The sequence below is a fragment of the Dromaius novaehollandiae genome, chromosome 6, assembly GCF_036370855.1.
Source record: "Dromaius novaehollandiae isolate bDroNov1 chromosome 6, bDroNov1.hap1, whole genome shotgun sequence".
NCBI lineage: Eukaryota > Metazoa > Chordata > Aves > Casuariiformes > Dromaiidae > Dromaius > Dromaius novaehollandiae.
The window spans coordinates 49,613,908-49,632,847 of NC_088103.1; the positions used below are offsets into that span (position 1 = coordinate 49,613,908).

General features: G+C 41.1%; 1 protein-coding gene across 9 annotated transcripts in view; it reads left to right on the plus strand.

Annotated features, from left to right (window-relative positions):
* The window catches only part of ALDH18A1 (aldehyde dehydrogenase 18 family member A1), a 32,436-nt gene extending 18,548 nt beyond the window's left edge, over positions 1-13,888 (plus strand). For all 9 annotated transcript variants that reach the window (XM_064514437.1, XM_064514441.1, XM_026115859.2 and 6 more), the window contains 10 exons: positions 2,206-2,350; positions 3,798-3,871; positions 4,556-4,655; positions 5,759-5,979; positions 7,543-7,680; positions 7,790-7,985; positions 8,122-8,243; positions 10,103-10,289; positions 11,832-11,927; positions 12,983-13,888. In XM_064514437.1, the coding sequence (XP_064370507.1) occupies positions 2,206-2,350; positions 3,798-3,871; positions 4,556-4,655; positions 5,759-5,979; positions 7,543-7,680; positions 7,790-7,985; positions 8,122-8,243; positions 10,103-10,289; positions 11,832-11,927; positions 12,983-13,164 (1,461 nt within the window). In that variant the 3' untranslated portion in view covers positions 13,165-13,888. The remainder of the gene's footprint in view (positions 1-2,205; positions 2,351-3,797; positions 3,872-4,555; positions 4,656-5,758; positions 5,980-7,542; positions 7,681-7,789; positions 7,986-8,121; positions 8,244-10,102; positions 10,290-11,831; positions 11,928-12,982) is intronic.
* The last annotated feature ends 5,052 nt before the right edge of the window (positions 13,889-18,940 follow it).

Below are 18,940 nucleotides of genomic sequence, written 5' to 3' on the forward strand. Positions count from 1 at the left end.
TGCATAAATATGGTGGTGTTGTGAGGCTTTGGTATGTGTTTCTCATGAGGCCGGGATAAATGCTGTCATTGCAGTCTGGTGCAGGTTTCCTAAGGAAACTTTTAGGAGGTTGTCTGTAGAAACTGAAGTAGGTTTTGACTGAGCAGGGAAAGACCAAAGTCAAGTTCTTTGCCCGTATCTTATGATTTATTTCCCTTGCTGAAGAATCAACTAGATAAGGCAATTTTCAGTATCAGTGTGTGGACTGGAAGGTCACGAAAGGAGGAGGCCTTGAGTGTACTATTTGGGATATAGTTCAGGGTGAGTTAATTTAGTTATAGTTTAGATTAAATGATTCCAAATGTTGAGTGGAAAGCTGCCAAAGTCAGGGGGTACTTATGTGTTTAAAAAAAAAAAAAAGGCTATTTGATATTTAATATGGTAAGTCTGAGTTCCATAGAGGCAAAAACACATTTTTGTTACAATGGAAACCTGAGGTGTCAATACAAGGAAGAAATAGTAGCCAAAAGTACAAGTCTTGATTATCAGAGTGAAACTTTAGCAAAAATGGAGCGGTTGAAAGTCCTGTGGTAGTCAAGGGCCTGGTGTCATAGGCATGTCTGACAGGTGTAGTTTCCCAGTGAATATGGACTGTAATACGTAGTTGTAGAACCACAGAGGAAAACACAGAAGTGAGGGAGCGGCATTGTGACTAGCAGCTTTTGTAATGATGTAAATGACACAAACGTAATAGTGGGATAATGCTGCTAATACCTTAATCGGGAAGAGAAATGAAGGAGAGCACGGGCAGTTCACCAGCAAATGGTAACATTTGGTATTTGGTTTTGTGGTTTTGTATATTTGCATAAACTAGTGAGATGTTGCAGAAGGAGATTTTAGAGAACTCATGTTGTGATACCATAAACACTTGCTCAAGCGTATGGAGAGAGGCTAATCTTAGGACGAATCAGTACATGGGGATTTCAAGGGATTTTACTGATAAGCTGGTCCTGCTGTAAGCTTCACCTGCTTTAGAAGGACTAAACAAACTTCAGCATGCTAACACTGATGTTTGGAAAGGGAGCTCATGCCTCTCTTGTTAGAGGAATGCCTGCAAAGATAACTGCCCTCAAATCTAGTAGAGCTTTTCCTGACCATGATGCCTGCCTGCCAAAAAAAGGGGGGAGGGAATCAGCAGCCTTCAGCATGCAGTTGTTCTGATAGTCTTATTGATTTCAACTCCCATCTGTCTGTACGTCAGACTGTTCCTGTTTTAGACTTGATTCTTGCCATAGATCTTATTTTGGGCTTTTTGTGTATAAATCACTTAGTACAGAGGGATCCTGACCAATGAAGATGACTCCTAAATGATATGCTACAGAACCCCTCTCCGAAACAATGACAGAAGTGGGGAACCATGCCAAATAAAAAGAACTTAAATCAAAATTGAATAAATGCAAAATCTTCAAACATAGCCTACTCAAAAGGATTGTGAAGACTGTTGTTCTATTCCCAGGCAAAAATAGAAGCAAAAACAACAAGGACAAAAAAAACGAGTAACAGTAACAGAATGTGAAAAAAGCAGGTAAAAACTTTGGATGGAAACCTGAGTGACTCTTCAGAGTACTTCATAGCTTCACCAAAGGGTTATAAACAATGAGAGTTCTTCTACATCTTAAACAGATCCATGAGGAATGCTTAGGCCAATTGAACTTTAAGGGAGTAATTACAATGGCTAAAGGCATTGAATAATATTTTAATGTTACATGGTAATGGTTAGGACCTGAACAAGAACAGTGCTCTGTGGTACAAGTAATATCGCATAATCACTCATTTAATTGCTTCCAATGCCAGGAAAATTGGCAACACAATTTTTTGATAAAGAAAATGAGGTCTCTTTGCCCTAGGAAGAAGAATTTGCAATTTGAGATAACAGTGAAAAAAACATGCAACCAAAGTGCACTTGCAGACATCTTGAAAAAAGCAGGCCGTTAGGGAAATTTGAAGTATGTTCATAAAGAGGCAGCTAATTAAGGAAGGGAAGGTAAAGCTCAAATACATGATCTCTTTCAATGTTGTATTATAGAAGCTCCCGTAGCGTGTTGAATGCTCTTTGAAAGCATAAAGGACCAATCTAAAGAACAGAGAGCAACAGGAATTCTTGCTAAGTGTGGGGATTCAAATATCAAGTGAATTTCCTGGAACTGGCTTTATCCTTCACCCTAGGTGAAAGCAGCTCTGTGGGCCCTCCAAGGAGGCACCTCTGTAGTTATTGCGAATGGAACCCACCCAAAGATCTCGGGCCATGTCATCACAGATATTGTGGAGGGGAAAAAGGTTGGCACGTTTTTTTCAGAAGTAAAACCTGCAGGTGAGTACAGCGGTAACGTGTCTGAGTTGCAGAGACTTCCTGAGAGTTTAGAATGAGTTAATTTGACTAGACCTGTAAAACAACTGGGAAAGTGTGCTCCGTTTGACAAATGTCTATTGAAAGGTATTTTCTGATGATGCTGATGTTTTCATAGAGCTATTTATTATAATACCAAGGCCTGATGGTCCTTTCTGCCCATCTGCATCTCTTCATGTTTATCTGCATTGAATTTCACTTGCTATTTTGTAGCCTAGTGGTTTGGCTGCAGAGGAAATTGATGCTTTTCAGTTAGTCCCACTAATAATCAATTTCTATCAACAGTGAAGGCTTTCATCTTGTTACCTCTTTCTCAATCATTTATAAATCTGGCAGACAGCACAAGTCCCTGTGGAATTTTACTAGCAGTCTTCCTCTACTGTGGATAGTGCTCGCTCTCATCCTTTCTTTGCCTTCTGCCTTCTAAAACAGGTTTTGGAAATTCCAGTAACTTCTAGCCATATCTCTTTTCACACAGGCATGTCACTTTCTTCAAAGAACGCCAAAAGATACCGTGCTTAATCATGCGTCCAGTAGTTCTTTTCTTACAGTTCCCGGTATAATTCTTGGTATGGACTTTGGAATCCTGCTCTGGCAATTTTCCTGGGACCCTTCTCAAATAGAAGTAGTCATAATTGTCACCTTCAAGTCCTCTGTTCTACAGGCAATTCCAGGAGAGAGTTAAAAAAGACAGTTTAGTGAGTTTATCCGTGAGCTACTTCAGAACTCTTAGGTGAAACGCTGTCTGAACCCAGTGACACGTTACTTCTGTTTCAAAACCCGTTCCATATCATTTCAGTTTGAGACAGTTCCCTTGAGGTCCTGCTGCAAAACACTTTTTGTTTAGGAACCCTTCCAAAGCGAACACAGGGAAAGACAGAGGGAAAGCAGTCTTTTTGCAAGCTATTATTTAGATTGAATTTTGGCTTCCATTATTGTTGGTACATTACCATGCCATTTTGTAATCATTTCTGTTGTCCTCAGTTGGCTATTTAAGCTTTTCAAAGGATGCTTCCTTGTTTTCAATAGCCTGCTATACCCTGAGATTTAGCCATCCTGGTATTCTCTTGCCCTTTGTCATATCCTTTTAATGCCTGGGGTACACTTGTTTTTCTGGCCCTGATGTGGTGACCTTACAGAATCTGTATGATGTCCCTTTAGAAAGGGTAATCTTGGGAACCATAGAAATATTTTTGTATCCGATACAGATCTTCCTGTTTTGACAGACGGTTCACTTCTTGAATATGCCTTTTAAGACTCTATACCAGCTTTCCTGCTCCGAGTAGAGAGCTGGAAGATGTGAGAGCTAGTGTTGACTTCCACATGTGCTGTAACTTTGTCTGCGTGCCATATTCTTGGTGTGGTGTTTTTGTGGATTTTTTAGGTTTTTGGGTTTGCTTGCTTTTTGCAGGCCCTACAGTGGAGCAGCAGGGTGAAATGGCTCGAGCTGGTGGCAGGACCCTGGCAGCTCTGCAGCCTGAACAGGTGACAGAACAATGTGGCCTCACTTATTAAACTAATGAATGTGTGTTAAGATTTAAAACACAAACTTATTTCCTGAGCCCCTTGGGACAGGAATCTCTTCTCTGTTGTGTGCCAGATCCATCATTTGGACTGTAGCACGCTGTAAGAGAGTGGAAGAGCAGAAAGATGGTGTGCTTCAGAGCTATGAAGTAATGTGTATTTGCATGTTGGGTTTATACAAATTTAGGTATTTTAAGAGCATCTGACATCGTATGGAAATTATTTGTAATCAGAGATGCTGAAGAATTGACTGGAATAACTTGTCTCATTCACTCCTGCTTGTACAAGTACATGCAAAAGAGGGGTGTAGACAATTATTGTTTTGCAGCTGGGTAGGTAAAGGGAGGCATCTGTTGTGAAGAAGATAGGGTGGTTTTAAAGGAAGAGTTTCTGGGGTTTAGGCAAGAAGATTGGGTGTGGAAAGCAAGATAATAAAAAAGAAAAAGAAAAAAACAAAGTGCAGGTTTCATTACTCTTCAGCCTCATTTTTCAGTGTGATGCAGACTAGAAAAATCAGCTGTCCACAAGTATTTCGGGAGTCCAAACAGTAAGAGAATGTGGTCAGTGGAAGTGAACTAGAAGGGACCAGTAGTCCAGTAGCTTGGATTTTGAGTAAGATGACAGTTCAGAAATTTTCTCTTTCAGAGAGCAGAGATTATCTATCGTCTTGCCGACTTACTAACCGATCAGAGAGAAGAAATTCTCTTGGCAAACAAAAAGGACTTAGAAGAGGCTGAAAATAAAGGTAATGTTACAGGTCTTCCCGTGGTAGCCCTTTTATCATGAACTTATCTGAGCCGCTAAGGAAATGAGCAGAACTAGAACTTTCTGTCATTGAGATTGGGTAGTATGGCTGTCACAGATTAGTGAACCCAGGACCTTGAGAGCTGGTACTGTAAACAGCCGCAGTGTGTGTCGTTACAGAAAACTAATGTCTGTGTCAGAGAAAATCCTGGGGCCTTGTAATACACTGAACAGTGCATTGAAAACACTTAGTGCTCCATTTGGCAAGGGAGACTCGTCATGGAAATGGAACGTAACAAACATCTTTTTGTTATTGTCATGCACAAAGTGAGCATTTGCTGGGTTGGTGAAGATAACGTTTGGCTCCTGAGGGGACTGTTGTCACCTCTATGCATAAACTGATGCTCTACAAAAAGAGCCATATCCCCTTCCTACTGAGGAAGGTTCTGTGTAGGTGTGGTTGGACTAAACCCATTCTTCTGTGTTACACTAATCACAACTTCTCAGGTGATTGCTCTGTGTGTGTGTGTGTGGGGGGGGGATGTAAGAAAATCACACAGTGTGAGTTGTAATATTTTGTGTAAGACACCAGGGAGCCACGATTACTGATCATAGTGCCTGGAGGGATGTTTTTGGGTAAATTTATTGACCGAACATGTTCAGACCAGAAAACTTAGGCAGTTCCTTCCCAGTCCGAACAGAAATGCTATATGTATGTCTGTGCTTTGGGTTTTCCATCTTTAAAATAGAAAGCTTCAATTACTGTCCAAACCTTCTGGAAATATTGTAAAGATAAAATCTGTAAGAGATTCAGGTACTTGAAGTAGGACAAACTTTATCTTTGTGGATGTCAACATGTCTTCATATACAAATTGTTTAAACCACACTATGTGAGAACATGGTGATATGTGAAATCATAGTCAGACTTGAGCAGTTTTGTTGTGGCTGCCAGACTTAATGCCTTGCATTGTTCATCTGGGGTAGGTTTCTTGCTAAGTGGTGGAAAATACCTGAATTTTCCATAGGTTTGCCACTTCTTTAGATCAGTTTTGCAGGAGTCTAGACAGGCAGATCTATCTCCAGCATGTTTTTTCTTTCTTCCAGGAAGACTGGCACTTCCTTTGTTGAAACGACTGAGTCTGTCTACATCGAAGTTGAACAGCTTGGCTATTGGGCTGCGTCAGATTGCAGCATCCTCACGGGACAGTGTTGGTCGTGTTATTCGGAGAACACGAATAGCAAAAGACTTAGAGTTGGAGCAGGTGACTGTGCCTATTGGGGTCCTTCTTGTGATCTTTGAATCTCGTCCCGACTGTCTTCCACAGGTATGGAAGGAGGGCAGAATACACTTGTGGGAATTCTTTGATAACAAAAGAAGATGTATTTCTGGTGGTGCGTAACTGGGAGTCTGCAAGAAGTCTTGTCTCTCAGAGGACTCTTGCTAGGATGCTCATAATATGAGTTTTGTTGGCACCCCTATTTTCTACAGACACATTCTCAGAACTTGCTTCTGTGGTTTTCAGACTTATTCAGGAATGGTTTTTGATAGCCCAGCATGTAGAAGGAGTTAGCTTGCACTCCGTGCAGTTCTTGCATGCATCTAATGAATGTCCCTTCCCTGCCTAGCTTGCAACTTAGGAGGTTCCTATCAATGAACACTTGTCTTATCTGTCCATGCTGGGTACAGCTGAGCTGTGGGGTGAGGGTTGAACCAGAACTGCTTAACACAGATGTTAATTATTAACTGTAACTGTTAAGAATATGTGATAAAAATTAAGCTTAGCACACAAAGCTTGGAAGTTCCAGGCTTTGAGGTGGTCTGTCCAATACTGATACTGCATGTGTGCAGTAAGTCAGAATGAGTGTCTTTCCTTAGCCATAGTGAGATTGATGTGGGGCAAAAATGGTGTTTTAAGTTCTGAAGTACTGAAGATGCTGGAGTGAAAATCTTGAATAATGTACTGCAAGTGAGCATCATTCGTCTTGTGTTAAGAATAAGGCAGGCATCTTCCAGGCAAACACTTGCATCTGCAGAGCTGTGTGAGAGAGGTATTGCTGTGACTGATTATTATACTAATGCATGAAAATATGGGACCTGAACTCAGGTTGTATAGGCAACCTTGGTCTTAGCAGTTCCTGACTCCTGAGTACTTGATTGAGCAACTCTACTAGATTTTTTTTAAAAGCAAACAAAAAAGGTCATTATCAACACTATTTCTGATGATTAATGTAGGTCTTTGAGCAGATCTCTTCTATGTAACAGGTGCTTGAGGAGCAAGTGAGGGTACAAGCACTTAAAAAGGAAGTGAGACTCTGCCAGTGGGCAACTTAGTATTTCATAACTGAATTTTGTGGATGTTGATTTCCATTTCAAACTGAAGGGGAGTATGCTCCGGGCAGAGTTTGTACGGAAGGAAAAGGTAGTAGTCTCCCTTGTCTGCCATTAGTTCTTTGCTGCCAGCTCTGTTCTTCATAGATGACCAGTTTCCTTGTCAAGCTCTAGTCTGCCATTCTGTGTTTCCACCCCAGTCTCTTGTCTGTCTTAGCTACTCTCTCCCTCCTTCTGGTCTCCTTCCTTCTCCTTCTGTGCAGCTCATGTCAGAGCCTGTATGCAGGGTGTCCTTCGACTTGCTCGTGGCTTTCTTCCCCCTGCCAATAGTACCCTGAAAACTCAAGTTTGTACCTGAAATACTAACAGAGTTCATTTCTGGAGTCATATGTATTGTTACCTGGAAAAATTTCTTGGTGCTGTAAAATGAAAACTATAGATTGACATTGAGTAAATCAGTGGGTTTCAAAATCCTGAGCTTACTGTATTTTTCATGTGTTATCCCGACAGAAGGCACAGATCACTACTTTTTTTTTTTTCTTTAATTCCTTTCCAACAGGTGTCTGCTTTGGCTATAGCCAGTGGAAATGGCTTACTGCTTAAAGGAGGGAAAGAGGCTGCATCTAGCAATCAAATCCTTCATCATCTGACACAAGAAGCACTCTCCATTCATGGAGTCAAAGATGCGGTGCAATTAGTGAGTGCCTAGAATTAAGTTGACAATTTTTTTGCTATGATATGCATTAAAAAATACAGGCAGAATGCAGAGTTCACACCATAGACCATTTGTATCACAACTACTACAGGTAAACACAAGAGAGGAAGTAGAAGATCTCTGCCGCTTGGATAAACTGATAGATCTAATCATTCCACGTGGCTCATCCCAGCTAGTGAGGGATATCCAGAAAGCTGCTAAGGGAATCCCAGTGATGGGACACAGCGAAGGGATCTGCCACGTGTATGTGGACACGGATGCCAGTGTTGAGAAGGTCACGAGAATAAGTAAGTTGGGAGAGGGTGACTTGAATCTCGTGGGCTTAACTGATCTTCGTATTTGGAGTATGATAATTGCTAACTAATACGCTGTTCAAAATCTGTGTTATAAATGTATAACCAATTATTTGCTCTTAAATCTCAGTCAGAGACTCAAAGTGTGAATATCCTGCTGCCTGTAATGCTCTGGAAACTCTCTTAATTCATCGAGACTTGCTGAGAACCCCATTGTTTGATCAGATCATAGACATGCTGAGAGTAGAACAGGTTAGTCAAGTATTGTTTGTGTGGGTTTTCTGGGGTTTTTTTGTTTGTCTGTGTGGGTTTTTTTTTTCTTTCAGTTTAGAAGTGTTTGGTCTGGCTGGCGTAGCCTTTTGCAGTTTTGTTAGGGCATGACACTTGTTATCCATGTGTCTCTTAGTACATATAAATGAACTGCTGGAGAACTTTCTCTGCTTCTCCACACAACCTCAAGGTTCTTCACAGAAATGATCTAAAAGTGGCTGCTTCAGGATATCTACATGCTATTGTTAGGATACAGATACTTCTTTTTAGATAACAAAAATTGTGTTCTGCCTTAGAGCATATACACAACCCTTTATCCACCCTTCTTAATTCTGACTTCATTTCTGGTAATCTCTCAGATCCAAAGCCTGTTTTTCCTGAATCTATTTGTTTTGTTTCTTACCTGAGTCAATTCCCTTCTTTTTTTTTTCTCCTGCTTGAATCTACTTTATCTACAGGTTTTTTTAAACCCTACGTCTTGCATGCTTTTATTTCCACCCATTTTCTCTCCTAGTATGTCCAAGCAACAGTGAAAGGCCAGTACATTGTTTAATTATCTTCACGTGAGTAACAGTAAACACTAAAGGTAGCAGAGATGTATCAGGGCGTAAATATTCTTGAAGTACTGTGATTTGCAAGGAAAACAAGGATTTTCACACAGTATGCACTTGGCAATTAGAGTGTACAGGCAGTGATTAATGCAGGAATGCATGGTTAAGTTTAGAGTCCATGTGTTTTGGTAATTTTCAGAGGGGCACAGTGAGAGAACCCAGTCCTGACCCAGCTGGTCAGGAGCAAGTCCTCACTTGATGGATTTTTTTTCCCCTGCATTTTGCTTGTTTGGTTTTTGTGAAGGCTGGAGTAGAGGGAAAATCTCTGGTTTTGGGGTGGGGGTGCAGGGAAGAGGGGAGATGAGTGAGGACTGATGCATTTTTTTTTCCACTGTGTTGATACAGTGGGGGGAATGTTATGTCTGTTTAATATGATTTAATAACACAAAATGTGATTATTGGGAAGGATTATGCTATTAACATAACTTGTAGTTGCACAAGAATGTCATTTTACAGATATCTTTCTTAAAAAGCCTTCAGATGTTGGGGGTTTAATCATAAATTTCAAACTCTGCTCCCCTTTTTAGCAGACATGTACCTTATTTTCCATTTGCATTTGCCTAATCAAAACATCTCATGTGTCACTTGCATGGGGATTTCTCTACTGTATCAGTTCTAAAGTATCCTGGTTTCCCTCATTGCATAGGTGTCTTACCTGCTATTATTAAACACTGAGCTTGATAATGCTTTAGATCTTTATAGCAAGTGTGATATATCTGTGTGACTCATTCTTGTTTTGGACTCAGTAACTTTTTTTGGTCTGAAGCCCATGCTTCAAAGACAGCTGATGTCAATTTACAGAAAAGAAGGGTAAAAGCAGGTCAAGATCCTAAGTTTCTTCTGAGTGAGACTTGCAAACTTGGAAGCATTTCTGTAATTATTCTCTGCGTTGCACTTACTGCATCTAGCCCTTATACCTATATTATAAGGAGACAGCATTTAGCTGTTTTGCCAGTACTAGTGTTGTACTATCCTGTCCAACGGCTTACCTAGAGTGATGTTCTTGCTTTAAACAGTTTAAAATGAGCTCTGATCTATGAGCTTGTTGTGGTAGGTAGCCAACTTAGCACTTCTGTCCTAGTACTTTGTTGCTAGTTCACTGATCCGCTAAGTTTCCCAAAACTTAGGCTAAGTTTTCTTAGCATAGAGTGAATACTTGATTTACAAGCCATGCTTTCACCAGGAAGGTGTTGGTATGATCAGCAGTACAAAATATTTCTGGTATTGCAGGTGAAGATTCATGCTGGCCCCAAGTTTGCCTCTTATTTGACATTCAGCCCCTCAGAAGTGAAATCTCTCCGCATCGAATATGGGGACCTGGAGTGCTGCATTGAGGTGGTGGACAGTGTCCAAGAGGCTGTTGAACATATCCACAAGTATGGAAGTTCTCACACCGATGTTATCATCACAGAGAATGGTTAGTGACCAGTCTGCTTCCTTGAGCTACTGCTCTGGTTTGACAGCAGGTTCTTGGTGTTAGTATAACTACTTATTCTGCAGTAGCGTCGCTTGGTTTTGCAGTAGGCGTGATTAACTGGAGACCTACGAGCTAAATGTACAAGACAGTTCTGTTTAGCCCGGGGAAAACATGTTGCGCAGCCCTCGTTCCAGTACCAGGAGGCATGTGCTGACTGACTGGCAGATGACATATCAGCACATGCTCTTGCAAAGCAAATTGCTCTTATGTTACTGTACTGAGCAGTCTTATTGCAACAGAGGGTTTTGCCAGGAATATCTCCTGATTCCTGGAGATGCCCTTAGGCATGTGGAGGTTGAAGAGGTGAGCTTCTGTAGTCCCTCTTTGGAGGGACTAGGGAGTATGGTGGGGAGAGGATCAGGCTATTATCCACTACCTTGTCTTCCAGCGTCTTTTGTATCTTGCAAACAAGGATCACAAACCCTTTTTCCCTACTTCTCCCATTCCTTTATTCCCCACTTCTGCATCACTAGTATGGAAGCTGCATTTATCTCTAGCTTTCCCAGTTTCCTGACCCTTTGATGCAGTGAAGTTGTGCTCCTGCCTGCAGCTCTGAGCCGCCCCCATCCATAGCACCTGTCCTGCATGCAGTGTGAACACTGTGCAAGGTCAAGACTTAATTATTGCTGCCCCCAGCCAAAGAGTGAGTCTGTCCCAGCCTGGAATTCCTGAGGATCAGCCGTAGTCGGGTCATGCCGATCTATGGCTGATCAGTGTGAGTGCAAATTTCTGTTTCTGTAACTCCTGCAGAACTTAAACCAGCGCCACTAAAAGGCATACATTTGATACCGTAACCCACTTTCACTGGACCTGGTGCACTGGGGGTTTGCAAGGCAGTGTGCTGGAAATTAAGCTGGTCTTTAATGTTGGTTTTGTTGCTAAGGGTGACTGACCTGCAGCTCACAACCTTACAGAAGATCTCTTCTGAAGTACTAAGACTTGCATAACTCTACATGAGCTTGCTCAGGTGTTGCATGTTTAGTGTTAAACTGGGTTAGTAAGCTGATTTCGTGTGGTATTTCTGCATTATATTTTTCAAATATTATCCATAATAGCAATATTAGGATTTTTCATTATTTGGAACAACTGCATGTTCCAGATAATGGAGTGCTGACTCTGTAATTCAGCTGTATTACTTTGACCGCAAAATGCTGTTTGGAACTGCTTTTTTTTCTCCCCAGTCATATAAAACTCCCTGCTTGCAGAATCTAGACCGTAGTTTGGATTAGTCATTTTATGACTTTCTTATAATTTTTGCAAGTTTCCTGTGACATTTGCAGCTGTCTCTACTTGGTAAGCACACTGGGAAGAAGGTACATATGAACATATTTTGGCCCAGGCTGTTTAAATGCTATGTGATGTTACGTATGTAAGTTTTAATGTTACATCTGTTCATTGTATTATGTTGTGTTTATTGAAGCACATGCTCATTCTGTATGTATTTGATTTTTTTTTTTCCTCTCTCCACCTCCGGCCCCACAGAGGAAACAGCAGAGTTCTTTCTCCAGCATGTGGACAGTGCTTGCGTTTTCTGGAATGCCAGCACCCGATTCTCTGACGGTTATAGATTTGGACTTGGTAAGGGAGAAGATACTTCAGGGGTGTGACTGTAGGGTTTGCTGTTCTGTGCAGACTATAGCAAATCTCCTTCTGAATCCTGGAAGATAGGATTAGTTAACTTTGATCTTGTTCCCTAAAATAAAGTTTTCAGAAAAGGTACTGTAGGAAAAATTGAAACCTCGACCTTTCCTCCAAGCAGAATAGCAAATAGTTGAATATCTCTTTCTTGCTGGAACTACCCAACACTGCTGTACAGAGTATTTAGGTTAGTTTAGCAATAGGGAACAAAGATGTTTTGGGCTCCTTTGAAGCTCCATTCAATGGGAAGGAAGTATGGTGCACGCACATAGTGATAGAGCAATACAGCGTGGCATCTGAAATTTGTGACAGTTTTCGTTTTGTCCGTCTTCGTACTGATGCTCTGAAGAGTGCCGTGCTTTGTTCCTGCTGAGCAGACTAAGCTGCTGTCTAGTGTGCTAGCCCTGCAGTTTTGGGGGAAGAAAAGGCAGGATCTCAACTGAACGCTGACGGCTTGAAGGAGCAGATGCACTGCTGAGCTGCTGGGAGTTGCAAAAAGCAAGGGAAACATCCTTTCCTGAGGCAGAAATTCATACAGTCTCTGGAGCAGGCTCTTACTGTGGAAGCTGGACCATTCAGTGTTCCATGTGCTAAAAAACTCTACTGAGGGTCTTAGCAGATCTCCTCCTCAGTATGATAAAAAGGGGCATAAGATCACAAACTTGACTAATTCAGCTGTTAGTTTTTTAAGGGTAAACCCTCAGGACCCAAGGCTGAGATTCATGTCAGACATACCTACTGTTCTTGCTTCTTTCTTTCTAAAAGCAAGTCTAATAGTGGTAGCAGCTAGAAGTATAAACGTTACAATTTATAATATAATACTTTGGTTCCTTTAACTTTTAAATCAGAATAGGTAAACATTACTTTTGACCTTTGGGGAGAGCCAAGAAAGGAAGGTCAGTGAATGGCTGTTCTTTGTCTTATTCATAACAATGCAAAACTGCATAGTACAAAAGCAAACATCTTCTGAGAGAACTGTCTTGTGTTTCCTCTAGGTGCTGAGGTTGGAATTAGTACTTCCCGTATCCATGCACGGGGACCGGTAGGAATTGAAGGACTCTTGACTACAAAATGGTTGCTGAGAGGGGACAATCACGTTGTTTCTGACTTCTCAGAGCATGGCAGCATGAAGTATCTTCATGAGAGCCTCCCTCTCCCGCAGAGAAATATCAGCTAAGAACATCTGGGGGAAGACTCAGGAGTGTAAGTGTTTACTGCGGATGTTCAGGCTTCAGGACACCCTCTGGGGAGGGAGGTAGTTCTTCATCTTCAGACACATTGCTTTTCATCACTGTGCAGCATGATGAATACAAAACGATACCATCTGTGAGACTTTTTGCTGCCACTTACCCTTTCCTGTCTGCAAGTTAACCTCTCTCTTCCCAGAGCCATGCTCCTTCAAAACATACAAATGACACAAGGAAAGGTTTAGATTTCTGTGCATTCTGTTTTTATTGCTCCCTGTAGTAAAGTATGTGTACAGTATGGTTGGTGGTGTACCATGAATTTCTTCTCAGGCCCTTCTGTTCTATTCCAACATCACTTGTCTTGGAGAACAAACTTGATTGTTTTCTCTTCAGTTTTATGATCTTAGCAGCTCCTGAAAGCTCTGAAGCTTTGATACTTATTTTTCTTTGTATTTGATCGTTCTATGATTTAATGGAATAGATCTTCCAAATGCATAGGAATGTTTTGACCAAGAGACCTTTTATATCGCATTTCTTTTAATTGTTGACTATTGTAGATAAGTATCACAGCTGTATATTAGGTGGATTTTCTTACCCATTTGTACTAAATGGCTTTTCTCATGGGTTTTATATGAAACAATCTCCACCAACACTCCCCTGCCAAGCAAGACTATTTTAAAGCTGTTTTTTCTGAATAAAGTTATTTTTAAAATATCTTAGAATGTGTAGTGGTTGGCACTGCTGTAATTCTCTAAGAAAGTTTCTGCATGTACTCCTTGTCAAGTTAGTGGAGGCTGGCATTATGTGTATTCAGACATTGTTAATATTGTCACTTTTCACAACAAATAAGTAACTATAGATCCTTCAGTGGATGGTGGGGCCTTTGTTTCTAAAATGCCAAGTAAGTTCTTAATATTAAACAGCTGATAGATTTGCTGTCCCCACCTAATCTAATCCCAGACTCAACAAATGGCTAACTTTTGGGTGGGGGTTGTTTTTTGCTTAAATGAGGTTTTTTTTGTTTTAAGAACAATCTCTTCCATGATTTTGGGAACATATGTGGAAATAGTTTGTGCTACCACTTTTTTATTCTTGCTTAGTAAATGTAGCATTTCAATATATGCTATATGCTAACTGTCATCTCACTGGACATCATCTGTGCATAAATGAAGACTCTATGTTTTTTTAATTATTTTAAATGAAGAATAATGGAATTTGACTTGTAGATCAGTCATTGAGTCTTAGGTTATTTTGTGTTACTGAGTTTCTTAATTGGAGACAGATTACTCAGTACAAAATAACTAATTTCTCATTTTAATTACAGATAATGTCAGGAACACTTCTGATCTTGGATTTGCATTGAAAACTGTTTTGTCTGATGTCAGTTATAATGGCTAGTGTGAATTTTGGAATGCCAGAAGATTTTTGTCTTCAAATACAAACTTGCCAAGACTGTTTTTTTAAATATTTTTTTTATTTATTATTTTTTAGGATGCTCATAAGCCTTATTACAAGCTACACAGACACTTGAGGGCTGTCTGGAAAGCGAAGTAAAGCCTTAGGCTGGCACAGGGCTCAAGGGGAAGTTCTATTCAGTTGTACTTTTTGATGGTGTAATATGTTTTGGTCATGTGATGTCAGTACTTGAATGGTTGTGATTCTTGGGCTTTTTCCTAGCTTCTCAGGCATTTTTTTTACTTCTCAAGTAGCAAATATTGAACTAATTTTTAGAACTGAAACCTAGCATCTTTAACGTGGGTGATGATGTGAATAAAGATGGATTACAAGCTGTTTGGGTGAGCTTAGGTAGACTACCATGTTATCACCTCTGCTCCTTTGGAAAAAATGTAAGCCATAGGAAAGGGAAGCAGGCTGGTAAAATAGCTGTTTGGAAAGCTGCTAAGGTGAATCAGGTCTAATACTACTGCCTGCTTTCTCACCTAGGAACCTGAGGTGACCCTCGTTACCTGAGTGTTGAAATTTTGTTTGTCACTAGCGGTTCTAATACAACTATGGACGTGTTAAAAGAGCTCCCTACTAAACTTCGAAAGAGTAGCTCAAGAAAGGAAGACCAGCCCCCAGCCCTGCGGGTGGGGGGCGGGAGTTGGGGGCCGAGAATGCGGGGAGCCGTAGTTTTTGCCGCGGCATGCCGGGAGCAGTAGTCTTCCGGCACTGGGCTTCCGGGAGGAGAAACGGGGCGGGACGGAAAGGAACGGATTCTCCACAGAGTCAAACCTCCCCTAGCGCTGCGGGTGGTGGGCGGGAGTGGGGGCCTGGCATGCCGGGAGCGGTAGTCTGCCGGCACTGGGCTTCCGGGCGGCCATGTTTGTTATCGCCGCGTCATGCCGGGAGCAGTAGTCTTCCGTCACTGGGCTTCCGGGCATGCCGGGAGCGGTAGTCTTCCGGCACTGGGCTTCCGGGCGGCCATGTTGCTTGGCATGGCATGCCGGGAGCGGTAGTCTTCCGGCATTTGGCTTCCGGGCGGCCATGTTGCTTGGCATGGCATGCCGGGAGCAGTAGTCTTCCGTCACTGGGCTTCCGGGCCGCCCTTTTCGCGTGCACGGTATGCTGGGAGGTGTAGTCTTCTCAGGCGGGGCCACTGGGTGGCCATGCTGCGCCTCTCGAGGTGGCGGGCAGGGGAGGCAGCTCCCTGCCAGGGGGGTTCCCACTACCCGGCCGCGCCTGGGGGTCGTGGCTTTGCTCAGGATTGGGGCCGGTTAGGCAGCTGCTGGGAGGAGTGGCGGTGCTGGGAGGGCACGGTGCGGAGCTGTCCTGCTGTGCAGCACAAGGGAAAGTCGACCAGCACCGTTGCTGTCCGAGGTCCCTGGAACAGCCCGAGAGACCCTGGAACAGCCACCCCACGGACACCGTGTCACTGCCTCGCGAGGCCACTGCGTTCAGGTACGTTTGACTACATCCGGCAGAAGAAACCTAAGCCAGAATTCTTGAGCCAGAATCCTCGATTGTCATGAAATAGTCTAAAGGAATGTCGTTCTATGGGATGACATCATAAAAATATGTTTATAAATCTCCATGATTTTCTGTGAATCTACATGGTAGAAAACTATTCAAAATAATTTCTTCTTCAGCCCTTAGCAATCCTAATAATAATAGAAATGGTAATAATTATCCCTGTTCTAGCTAACTCTTTTCAGTCAGCTTTTTAAAAGCCATGGGAACAAGTTTGGCATTAACTTAAGCTGCCAAATCATGTGGATTTTAATGTACATGTGCCAACAGGATAAGAAGTCGTTGTGCCTCTGAGAGCCAAAATCGGCAGCAACATTTGTATACTGCTTATATCTTAGCAGCTTTTCTTTTTTTCTGATTTTCCATATGAGAAATCATTGGGTATTTCCTCGTATCATTTCCTCTCAATTGGTGCAATAATCTAAAAACAAAGTTGTTTAAAATGTAATATCAGCTATTAATTTCTGTTTGACTACAATTAATTCTTAGAAAAATAGCAAAGGAAACCAAAATAAGTTGGTTATCTTGGTTTTACCAAATAGACTTGAATAATATATATATTAAAAAAAAGCATCATTTTTCTTTTTATCTTTTTTCCCTTTTTTATGCCAATAAACACATGGAAAGATAAGAAACGGGTTGATTATGAAGTCAAACAACTCTTATGAAGCAAAGTTCATTAAATCATGATCAGTTTTGTAGAAATAGCAATAAAATCTAATTTAAACTTTAAAGAACATTTGCAGTTGAATCTTTCGAAGTACTTACACAATAAAAAAAAAATTAAAAATGCTTTTTAATTATAGAAACTGTTAATTATCAGAAGACTACGAAAACAGAGATCTAGTTATTCTTCTCAGTCTTTCAGAAGAGATGTAATGAACTGCAGCAGGAACAACAGGGGAGTTTTGCATTTTCTTATGTGGTGTATATGAACCCTTATGCCTTATCTCTGCTGCATTTACCTATTGGTAAATGGTTCTGACTCTCACCTGAGTCAGCCCCCAAATTTGGCATGTGCTGCTCATTCAGGCTGTACATAGATTTGCTGGGAATGGTGATAGAGAGGAGAGAAAACAAGGATTCGCCTGGTCCGGGTTAGATGTGTTTTGGCTGCCTCCTAGGCGGTGAACCCAGGTTTAGTCTCTGTCAAAAACTGGAGTAAATGGGTCAAAGTGGTGTGTGCCAGACTTGGGAACCAGTTTAAATTCCCAGATTATTTAGGTTAAGCGTAGTCAGACACATGAGAAGACAGCTGCTTTATGACTTGTCTCGCCTATCGTTCGACTGCTCCGAGTTTCCAGTTCATATGCGGACGTTGGCAGTTCAGATGTCTAAATTTGTTTTTATAAAACAAATCTGAATTTTTGTAATATGAGAGATTTTTACCAGATGAAAAAACATTACAATTACTACTGTAACCCTGTGGCCCTGTAATACAGTATGGGCATTGCTAGCTCCTGGCCATGAGCTTCGCATTGAGTTTGCAAGGCCTCAGGACTGCGGCTGGTCAGGCTTGGCCCAAGTTTTGTCTGAACTCGTCTCGCCTGCAGCTCTGCTTCCCTCGGCTTAGCTGGGGCAGCAGTTTTTCTAACTGCCTGGATGGCGATGGCTATTTTATTTTACTTGTGTTTACCTTTGTACGGTAGAACCATAGGTTGATAAACAAACAGGACAACAAAAAATGCACATTTAACTTATGTAAAAGGCCCCAAACACCAGAAATTTGTATCCAACACGGGGCTGCAGACCAATGAAGAAAGAATGATGTAAAAGCATGCTAGAAAACACATAAAAATAGCCCCAGATGAATCCTAGAGTGAGTAAGAGGAAATCATCACCAGGAACATCATATTCCTCCCGGCAAAGGAGCCCCGACGCTGACAACTCGCAGTAACACCCACTGTCATCCCGCCATAAATGAACCACTGACCTAGGACCTACGGAGCAGCGGAAGGGTGAACATAATACTGGGATAAGAGGTAGAAACTCTGAAGTGTAACAATTTTAACAGTATTATTATTATTATAATTGAGTTTTTTTGGTGTATAGAACCTTTCTTTTCATGTAACAATTTCTTCTGGACGAATAACGATCCTGCATTTAGACCGTTAAGATTCCCACTATATTAACACTAAATTCTTGGCTTTATATGTAAGGTATGTTTCCTCTTTGCCCATAAACAAGATTTTGAGCATAACACTATTATTTATTTTGATCCTAGTAATATTATATGTTAACATATAGGCAAAATATCATAATTAACAAATAAAAAAGTGTAAGTGGTTGAGAATATAGGCAGGATACATTTATATTCTCTTTATTAGGCATGTGATCCCTGTCTTTAAACCTAATGTCAATCCAATGTGTTTTGGCTATTTCATATCTGTCATGAAAATCTATAGAGTTTAATGAGGCTCTGAGATTCTCTGGATGAATAAAAAAAAAGAAACATACAGAAATTACAATAAAAAAATCAAAGAAATCTGAGAAAAGGAATAAATGGGCATGTTATTGATTCTGTAAAAACAAATTTTAAGTGTTTTTTTCTCCCTTGGGTACTGCATAGACAGAGAAGAACAGAGTGATAGAAAATTATAAAATAAGCCCTGTAGGTATCTTTAAGAGTCTACCTTTCTGGTTGAAGAGCAAAAGCTATAACTGATTATTTCCTGTTCTTCTAAATTTGGCAAGTGTTATTTTTGGTTTCTGGGTTTTGTTTTGCTTTGTTTTTCCCACAGGGTGTGGTTTTTGTTTTTTGGTTTTTTTTTTTTTTTCTTTCCTTACCTGGGAGGT